Here is a 10,197-nt window from a genome sequence, read left to right on the forward strand (position 1 = left end):
GTGATTACTTCTAGGTTATATGTTTCTATTGGGCACCCATTTTGGATGATGTGCTCACTCGTTCCCACTTCAGTTTCAGTAATCAGAAGAAATGGTGCACGTGAAGATATCTGTTATCGCAGCTTAAAGCTTTTTGCGATGTTAAAGATATTACGAATCTTTAATATATCTTTATTCTTTATTATTTTTTGTAAAAAAACACATTAATATATTCATACTAGGTATCACCGGGGCCTACGTCCCCGGTTCAACCTCTTGACCATTACCAACCGAACATTTCATATATTTCGTAGAGAATCGGGGGGCTGAATAGTACAGTGAAGCTATAAATTCTGTTTTCCCAATACTATAATCACATCTTCTCTAAACCATTTCCTAAATTGATGTAGGCCATAGAAGTAACTAATGATTTTAAAACAAATCATTATGATTGTTGTGAGTAAAAAAATTAAATAGGGATAACTAAGTAATCTAGAGATTCTAGACTAATAAATTGGTAAGATGATGAGGGAGGGGCCACTACTGCTAACAATCGTGAGGTAGGGAGTAGTAAGAAAATGAGGGGATTTATATTAAGCTTAGGCACGTGGGAAACACTCTACTCTAGTTTGGTAGATATGTAAATAATAATAAATGCTGGGATATTAATGTCATTTGACTCAACATTATCGAATTTGTTTGTTCTTCTTTCTCCATTTTCCCACCATTCTTGTAACTCTTTTCCAACTTCTTGGGGATGGGTTATATTCCAAAACAAAATTGAAACCTTCTCTGTACACAGTGAAGTGCTTGATCTATTGTTACAACCCAATTTTCTCCTTTAATCTCTTCTCTAACATCATCTCTTCATTCTTTTCTCCAATTTCCCCTAAATCTCAAACCCTAATATTTTCTTCATCATTTTGTTCTTAAATTCACCACAAAAATCCATCACTCATCAATGTCGCAACTAACTTTTTTTTATTTTAATTCGCCTTTGCTTTTGTCTTTTGAAATACAAAAGCAACAGAGAAAAGAATCTGAGAGACTAATGTACGAAGTAAGTAATATCTACATTTCACATTTATTTAATTTTATTTTCCATGTTCTCTCCCTCTTCTGTAATTTTTGTGATGATATTTGCTAAAGTTTAATCACCAATTCCATTTCTTTTTTTTTTTCTTTTCAAAATTGGGCTTATGCAGGAATGTGGGAATTGGTCCAATTGGACAAACGAAGTTCAAATTTTTTCTACTGGTATTCTTTTAACAAAATTGTAAGTTTGCTCCTAGAACCTTTCTCGGAAAAACACGCATTCATCATAGTTTATTGTTTCAGAAAAGGCACTGAAAGTCATCTTCATAGTTTTCTCAAATTGACTAATCATATAGTTTTTTTTTAGACACTTTGGGTACAGGGATAATATAGAATTTTTTTTTTTAAACATTTGTTTCTGTATCCAGGTATGTGGTTGGTGCTGGAGCACAGGAAAAGGCAGTGCCAAGCAAAAGGGTATTGTTTTTTTATCTTCCATCCTAATAATTTTAATGTTAACTAAGAAGGTGCCCCAAATCATTGTGACAGTCATATATTTGTCGTCGGTGATACTTCGTTTAATATGAATTTGAATATGCACGTTTTGCCTATTGCGTTGGTTATCCATTTAAGAGTTTCAGCTGGTTTTTCCTGTAATTAGAATTTATTTCTGTATAGTTAGATAAACTTTTTGGATTTTTTTTATACGAATCGTATTTTATACCTTTATGTTTATGCCCGGAAGCTTCAACAGTTCTATTATCTCCCTATCTTCGACTATCTTTTCTACCAACTTCCTAGGACCATCTTTTCGAGCTTCTAATTAGAAAATATTAGATTGCCTCTTATTCACAGGTCTAGATAACGGTATCGGATAAAAGGAGGGACTGTTGTCGTTGAACAGCAAACTCGAAATAGTTTAAGTATGCCTAATCGATGTTGATTCAGTATAAGTAAAAATTCTCTCTTGTTGCTTATTTTGAAAGTTTTTATTTAGAAAGCTAAGTTTGGTAAAGTTTTCTGGTTGGTATTGTAGAGAGTTCAATACCATATTTGTTGATATGTAAGTAGTGATCATATAGTGTTTATTATGCTTATTAAGCCAAATCATTTTTTTGTTAACTGTCAAGCTGCAATATCTAGACACTAATTACTTCCATTTTTTCTGCAGGAAGAAAGAGAATTATTACAACAGGGTTTTTTCTTTGTTACGTGGTGCGCTGTGAATGTTGCCAAGTCATTTGAGTACCTTGATAATTGGCAAGAGGAGTCTCTAATTCAGGTACTGTTATGACAATTGATTAAGGGAGACGATAAAATTTTCTTTTCCGGATCATCTTCAGGAACAATAGTAGATATATACATCAATTAAATTACCTTTTAAATTGAAGAACTTATGGATAGACAATGTGAGTTGCCTCAGGCCAGAACTGAATAAAAAGTAAACATGAATGTCAATATGTTATGCTAAATCAAAATAATAATCTAGAATAAGAATTCTGGTTACACAATGTTAGTTGTCTCCAGATTGTCCATTCCATTTTCCAGAAGCACCTTTATTCTATTTGCCGCAGTGCACCTCGATAAAGCAACATATAGTTGTCCATGGCTGAACACAGGAGTTCGTAAATCGATCCCAACGTACTTTACAGACTGACCTTGTGATTTGTCAATTGTCATTGCATATGCTAGCCGGACAGGAAACTGGCGTCTTGTCATATTTATACTCAGTTCTGTAACTGATGGTTGAAACATTATTCTTGGCAGTAATACCTCGTCCCCTGTTAGAATTTTTGCTTGAAGTACATGTTTACCACATTTAGTAACCAACAACCTTGTGCTATTACAAAGACCTTCTGACGGGGTGAGATTTCTCATTAGAATAACTGGACAACCAACTTTAAGTTGTAGCTTGAATAAAGGCATTCCAGGTGGACTCAAATTCTGCAAACATTCACTACTGTAATTTGGTATAATGCCCCTTTCATCGGCATTCAGTTTGTCTGCAGCTAAATACATGTATGTCTCACAATCCAAAATATCCAATGCTTATTTGTTTATCTCGTTGACATCATCATTACGTGCTGATAGAATGATTCTTTCAGTTAGCTGTTTAGAAGATACCTGATCATCTGTCCCCAAACAGGGGTAAATTTTGGATATGAGTTCTTTCACATCTTTGCATCTATGCACCGAAGGAGGGAGTTGAATCTTTTCTTCTGTATTTGTCCCAACCTATCACATAACTAAATTATCCATTTTAATGGTTATTATTGTTCTCAAAAATATCAATATCAGAGTATCAGAGAATATTATTACCTCTAGTAATGTCTCAGCGAACGCAATGTTTTCAGGTTCTTGAAGATCAAGACGCATATTCTTCGTAAGTGTCAGAATGGTTATATTATTCCAGACCACAGATTTTCTGAGGCACGCGCCTACGACGTCTGCACGGCCGCTATTCGGTATAACTGGCAGGGTTTGCCTGAAATCTGCTCCCATAACAACCGTAATACCTCCAAAAGGTAAGAATTTGTTTTCACGTACATCTTGAAGTAATTTGTTAACCGACTCCAAACAATATCTATGTTGCATTGATACTTCATCCCATATGATCAGTTTTGCTTCTTTAAGGAGTTTAGCTTCTGAACTTTGTTTAGGAATTGAACATACGCTGTCTTCGTTTATTTCTATCGGGATCTTAAATGTTGAATGTGCAGTTCTACCCCCTACCAAAAGCAACGAAGCAATACCCAATGATGCAACGGTGAGCACTGCATCTCCCTTGAATCGACAACTTGCAGCTATTGTGTTGTATAGAAATGTTTTCCCTGTCCCTGCGCTGCCGTTTAGAAAAAAGGTAGGACCATCTCTTTGTTGCACGGACTCTGTTATTTTATCGTACGCTGACAACTGTTCCGGATTTAAGCTTGCAATATTTCTTCTAAGTTCTGGTTCTTTTATTGCAAATTGAAGTTGTCGATGCTCGAATATTAACCTGTTTCCAATGATCTTACCCCAATTTTCTTTTGGTTTCGGCATTGTAGGAAAATGTTTTAGCTTCTTTCCGGATACGTGCAGTAGTTTGTCCAACAGGTATAATCCATAATCCAATGTATATTCGTCTGTTGGATTCTGAATGTTGAACATTATTCTCAGTCTATGAGGAAGATCATCGCATATTTTCAAACCAAACTTTGCCCACAAAATTTCTGGTTCAGTTGGGTTATAATCTGTTAAAATTATTTTGAATAGTTTTCTGAGCTGGCTACCTGTTTGGATATCTACGGCTTCTTTAAGACACTCCATGGATTCTCCGTCATTTTCTAGTAGTCCAAGTGCAATGCATGCTCTTTTGAATGTAGGTAGCAAATCACCGTCCATTGTCTTTAGACGTTCAAATGAATTTGCACCTGCAACAACAGTCAAAAGTAATCTTAGGTAGTATAGTTCTCCAACATTAGGAGAAACAAAATACATTCTAGCGATTGCAAAACCCTGTTTCCTAATGTGCCACTTTCTTGTAGTTTTATCCCAGACAAAGTGTTGTGGAAACTCTTGGTACGTATATTGAGGTGCTGTAGGATTTTCAGCATAATACTCAAAATAAGCCATCAATGTCGTCTTATAGTTCTCAGCTTTCTCTGTAACCCCTTCTATTGACCCTGTTGATTCATAAATAATTCTTTACTTTCCTGGCAAATGGATCGCCAATCTCACTACACTCGGTTCTTTTTAATGCATGAAATAACCGAATAAACGGTGTGCAGCTTCAGGTGGTCCAATATACCTTGCATCTATATACATTTGAACCTCATCTATTGATCCAACAATAACTGTTGTTTTATCATATCCTTTACAGATGTATTTTTTTATGTATTTCACTGCCCTTAGTCCAGCACATATCTCGACGTTTATATGACAGTTAAACATTCTTGATAAGTGTGGATTGTAGGGTACAACATCAGTATTGTATGCTTTACGTCCGCCATGAACAATAACTTTTCTTCCATCATTACTACGTCGATATACTGGATACCCACCACCGTCTAAACATGTAGCATCGTTGTATTTTTTTTGGGTATCCTTTGATACATTTTCTTTTTTTCATATAGGGGGCCTCTGGATTCCTATCACCGCATGGACCGTGCACCATACACTTTCTTATTGTATTAAAGAGGAGTGGATCTTTCTTCTCATTTGGAAATTCTGCCGAAACAAATTTGTTCACTTGCTCAACTGTACGTATTTTGTCTGATTTCTCCAAGAATATTAGTAAATGCATATGCGGTAATCCACGTTTCTGAAATTCATGGTGTGCACATGACCAACAACTTTTCCAATCACATTATTTTTGGTTATCTCATTCATGAGAGCTATCCTTTTTAACTCGAAAACTCGTGCCACTAAATCAGGACGATGGCATGCATATTGGTGTTGTAGAAGCTCGCCTTGGATTTCTGGCCAATTCGGATTGGTAGTCATAGTGAGAAAAATATCAGGATGATGGTTAAAGCGTGTAATTTCCATTGAATCTTGGTAGATTTCATACATGTTTCTTGGACTCCCAATATATGAGGATAGTAAAATGCATGGTGTACCTCCGTCTTTAGGTGTTAATCCAGCATCTTTCACTTTTATTATTGAAGCATATTGATCTGCACGTAGCTTTATCTGGTTAAATCTCATAAAATTTAAACGACTTTGTTCAGTCGAAGCCCATGCATCTACAAAGAATTCTTGGAATAGTTTTCCTCCTCTTAGAACTGTTGAATATTCTGAGTGGCGCTGAAAAAGTTAGTAACTGTAAAACTGCATCTGAGATAGATTTGTTTTGGTAAAATCTTTTCCATCCCATTGTGCAAGTTCGGTGCTCCAACCAAACTCACCGTAAGGGAATAGTAAAACATAGTGCAAAGGTAGATATGCAGGATAACATTCATTAATTCTTGTAAATCCTTTTCCTACTTTTAGATGCAAAAGAATATCACAGGGTGCTTTTATGTCGCTGGGCTTTTCAGGTACGATGACGGATACTTCTTCCGCAGTTGGCAGATTATATCGCCTCTTATCAGAATTCTCATTAAAATATAGGGAGACCTGCACAGGCTTTTGAGATGACACCTCATTATCTCTTAAGATATCATGTTCTTGCCGATGAAAATGTTGTGCTCCAATAGTGTATCCTGGATAATTTTAAGAACTTCTCTACTTAGATTTGGATTTCTTTTTTCCCGTATAGCCAATGCATGAGATGATTCATATATGTATAGTTGCGAGTAAATTGCATCCTCTCCTTCTTTAGGTGTCAAAGATCCACTATTATGTCGTAATTCACCATGTATTGAAAAACATGGAGGTCCTCCTCCTTTTGATACCCTTGTGTTGTATTTGCATCCAAGACTTGTAAATGCATTAACATCATTTAAACTTCTAATATTTTCCCTAAACGTCTTTGATTTATCATCATCACCTTCAAATAATTCTCTTAATGAATCAGGAGGTGTACGTAGTGCTGGCAGATTAACTTTTCCTTTATGACAACATTTACCAAATTTAGGGTTCTTAAAAGATGATTCGGTTAATTTCTCGTCAATTCAATGCAGAGCACCACAAAATGAGCAGGGAGCGTCCATCTTTCCGAGATAATTTCTTCCGGCCTCATTAAAATTAATAGCAGGTATATTTCCAATAGCTTTAAGTACATTTTCATATTCGTCATCAGCTTCTTCATCCGAAGAATATTCATAATCAGTATACTCATCAGAAGATATATCTGGAGCAGGAATAAACCTGTTTGAAAATAAATTACAACACACATCGTTAAAACAATACTCAAATAGAATTTATATCCATTGGTACCTTTAAATTTTAGTATATTACATCTCATTTTCATCTGAAGTGGATGGTGTACGTAGTGATCCTATCCCCTTATTACTTCCCATAACTATTGTATTCATCTGCAGTGAACGCAAAAAACATATCTAGTCAGCATACACTACATCAGTATATATTTTTTTTTATTATTTTAGATGTTCGAGTAGATATTTTCACAAATCAGCGATTAATAATTGAGTGGTTAAGTTCAGTGGCCCCTGTAGCATCATCTCATATTTACCCGGTCTTCATATGCTTCAAAGACATTATGATCTTGTGGATCTTTTGTCCTTATTTTTTTATGCCGGGTATTCTGCAATTACAAAGACACCAAGTGGTTGATGGAATTATTTGGAAAATGTTCTAATTGATGATCAAAGGGATTAATTCCCATATTTAAATGACACAATAATAATAACAGCTGCATCGCGTGACATCATTGATTTTTATCCTTTCTTAATATTTGTACCTATTCTGACATTCATTCCCTTTTTTTCAGATGTTATTGCTAACATGAACTTACTATATTTCGTTGTTTCCTTTCTAGATTTTCCACTGTTCTAATCTCAGATTTTCCACTGGTTGGGACACGAAGGAGGAAATCATATTCAACAACATCTGTAAGTTTCATTCAGAAACTGAAAATATAAGTATCTTATGTATTCCTCACCTGTAATTTTATTGGCTCCCCCTTTCTTTTTTGTAATTGATGTTGAATTTTTAATTGTTGTTGAGTTTCCATTGACTGCCGTTGTATTTTTTCTTGTTTCTCTCTTTCACGACGTTTTTTTTTGTGCCAAGGATGCAGCCTGTTGTAATATAAATTTAATTAATCTCTTAATATTCTAAATCAATGTTAGTGTAGACATTAATCGGAAGTTTACTCTTGATGGCTCCTTTTCTGCTTTTCCTAAGGGTGCTCCCTGTGGTTTAGAAAGATGTTGATTCAGTTCTCTGCTGCGACGTTGTCGCTGTGACAGTGACATCCGTGCCTGTCAATTCAAGTAAGTGCTTTTATCAAACATTTGTAGGTGATTATGTTATTAAATGTTTAAATTTACATTAAATCTATCTTAAACCTAATGATAAAGTAGTACTTTAGTTCTGTCAGTGGCAAATTGATTACGCCCCTCATTGTAGCATAATGCTTCAGGTTGGATAAGAGTTGTTGGAATAACAGAACGTGTTATCTGCTCCTGTTATAAATTTAAAGGAAAAGAAATTAATTCTGAGTCTGCAGCAAAGATATGAATAAAAAAATTAATAATTTCTTCTTTGTTTTAGTTTATGTACCTTCTCTTGTTTTTCTCTTTCACGACGTTTTTTTGTGCCAAGGATGCTGCCTGTAAAACAAAAAAAATCAATATCTGCACATATATTCACATGATTATGAAGAGTAAATATAGTATTAGTTTGATAAGAAAATTACTGATGGGTTCTTTCTGGGATGTTGAAGAAGACTTGTTGGGAGAACACCTTCTTTTGAAGGTTCTTTTTGTGCCTGTTGTAAATTTAGAACAGAAATTAGTTGGCAGTCTTAAATATCAATATCTGCATCTTTTTGGCTCTTTTCTGAGTTAATACCTTTTCTTGTTTTTCTTTTTGACGGCGTGCTTTTTGTGCCAAGGATCTTTCATGTTTAGGAAAAAATACTCAATGTGAATGTTCTTATTATCAAAGTAAATTAATGTATTCTTATTATTAGTTGAATATAAGAAGATTGAAAAAAAGAAGAACTCCAGTGTGAGTATATTCTTATTGTTAGTTGAGTATGAGAAGATTACTGATGGATGGTATTGTAGCTGCTTTGTCAATTCTACGCTGCAACATGACGGAGGCCTAAAACAAAACAGAAGTTAGTAAACCAATTTTAATTCAATTTTTTTTGCAATTTGCACAACCGAATAATTACCTCATATTTTCCTCTGGTAATAATAGAACTCATTGTCGTAATTAAGAATTGAAAATAAGTTGATTGATTGATGATTCCTTCAGCTTAGGTTGACGTCTCTTATAAGGTAAAGAGTTTGGTAAGGAATTTGACAAAGAAACTGAAGCGAGGAATGAAAAGTTTAGGAAAGGTAAAATTGAAGCGAATAGGAGAAGTTTTGGAGAGCTATTGTTTAGGTTAAACTTAGGAATTAAATTCACATAAGGAATCTGATCTGTGTCATAAAGCCGTCTGCATTGGTCATGAGTAAGTTGGTCGGAACCATTTCAGAAAACAAACTGCAACATCGGATAACGTTAACTTTGGTCGGGCCAAGTCACGATCTTTGCCGTTACTCTAATTTGAGAGATGTAACAAACGGTTTGATCTGTCCCAAAGACAAACTCACAGATTGCCCAATCTCAACCGTGCACAACCTACGTTAACTTTGGTCGGGCCAAGTCACGATCTTTGCCGTTACTCTAATTTGAGAGATGTAACAGACGGTTTGATTTGTCCCAAAGACAAACTCACAGATTGCCCAATCTCAACCGTGCACAACCTATTGTCAATGGTCAGATGTGTCCCATAGACAGACACCACTTCTTTTTATACCATTGATCACAAGAGAGTTCTTCATTTATACAATATCAGAGTGTATGGGTTTGTTTATTTGGGATTAGCTTATGTAACTGAGTTTTCTTAAGAACGGTAATATATGTTTGATGCTTCAATTAGGTTGTAATCCTATTAGCTAAGCAGGTGATTATGTTGGGGCGTCACAAGTTGGTATTAGAGCCCATCATTAGATCTTACATGGGAAACAATAGATAATAGCTAGTGTCGGGTAGATTATTAGAGTAGTTTAGAACTGGGTTGGGTTTGTGAGATAAATCTTAATTCACTAAGAACAATCAACAACTAAAAGATCTATGTATTGATCGGATTGATTTGTATAACATGTTAATTGCTTGTTCCTTGTTTTGTGTGTATAGAAAATTATGAAGTAAAAGTTGTAGGTTGAAACCAGTTACACTATAGTTTAGAAATTTTGACCATTAATGTCAATAATAATAAATGGTAATAAGATCACCAATAAACATATTAAAAGTAATATTAAAATTTATCAAATAGTATTGTATTGAACTTTATTTAATCAAAAATATTATTAGTAAGTATATAAGGATAAAAGTAATAATTAGGAACAAGTAGCTACGCAAAATTATGAGTAAGACCTACGGTCTGATCTTGTAAATTAAAATAAAAATTAGAAATATTTTCTTGTACAATGAAACCTGATAGACAAGATAAGACTTATTAGACTATACCTAGGAACATGTGAATATATTGTATAAAATAAAAAGACTAAGTTTCTT

General features: G+C 34.6%; 2 protein-coding genes across 3 annotated transcripts; one reads left to right on the forward strand and one right to left on the reverse strand.

Annotated features, from left to right (window-relative positions):
* Positions 1-711: 711 nt before the first annotated feature.
* LOC113310730 lies at positions 712-7,791 on the forward strand. 2 transcript variants are annotated; one of them, XM_026559496.1, is made up of 9 exons: positions 712-1,039; positions 1,443-1,491; positions 2,186-2,296; positions 3,369-3,539; positions 3,735-3,874; positions 4,062-4,110; positions 5,130-5,255; positions 6,036-6,694; positions 7,439-7,791. In XM_026559496.1, the coding sequence occupies exons 4-8, from the start codon at positions 3,410-3,412 to the stop codon at positions 6,128-6,130; spliced, it is 540 nt and encodes a 179-aa protein (XP_026415281.1). In that variant the 5' UTR covers positions 712-1,039; positions 1,443-1,491; positions 2,186-2,296; positions 3,369-3,409; the 3' UTR covers positions 6,131-6,694; positions 7,439-7,791. The 2 variants fall into 2 exon arrangements, with proteins under 2 accessions (XP_026415281.1, XP_026415288.1); XM_026559503.1 differs by lacking the exons at positions 712-1,039; positions 1,443-1,491 and adding an exon at positions 1,970-2,077.
* LOC113356400 (ATP-dependent DNA helicase PIF1-like) lies at positions 2,518-3,033 on the reverse strand. The gene has a single exon (XM_026599521.1). The coding sequence runs from the start codon at positions 3,031-3,033 to the stop codon at positions 2,518-2,520; it is 516 nt and encodes a 171-aa protein (XP_026455306.1).
* Positions 7,792-10,197: the final 2,406 nt, after the last annotated feature.

The sequence above is a fragment of the Papaver somniferum genome, chromosome 1 (genome assembly GCF_003573695.1).
Source record: "Papaver somniferum cultivar HN1 chromosome 1, ASM357369v1, whole genome shotgun sequence".
Taxonomy (NCBI): Eukaryota; Viridiplantae; Streptophyta; class Magnoliopsida; order Ranunculales; family Papaveraceae; genus Papaver; species Papaver somniferum.

Bases quoted from the DNA above. Each gene is read 5' to 3' on its own strand.
- LOC113310730 (XM_026559496.1), top strand. From the start codon at position 3,410: ATGGTTATATTATTCCAGACCACAGATTTTCTGAGGCACGCGCCTACG. The intron at 3,875-4,061 runs GTAGGACCATCT...TCGGCATTGTAG, and splicing joins CGCTGCCGTTTAGAAAAAAG to GAAAATGTTTTAGCTTCTTT. The intron at 4,111-5,129 runs GTATAATCCATA...TTTTTCATATAG, and splicing joins TGCAGTAGTTTGTCCAACAG to GGGGCCTCTGGATTCCTATC.
- LOC113356400 (XM_026599521.1), bottom strand. From the start codon at position 3,033: ATGTATTTAGCTGCAGACAAACTGAATGCCGATGAAAGGGGCATTATA.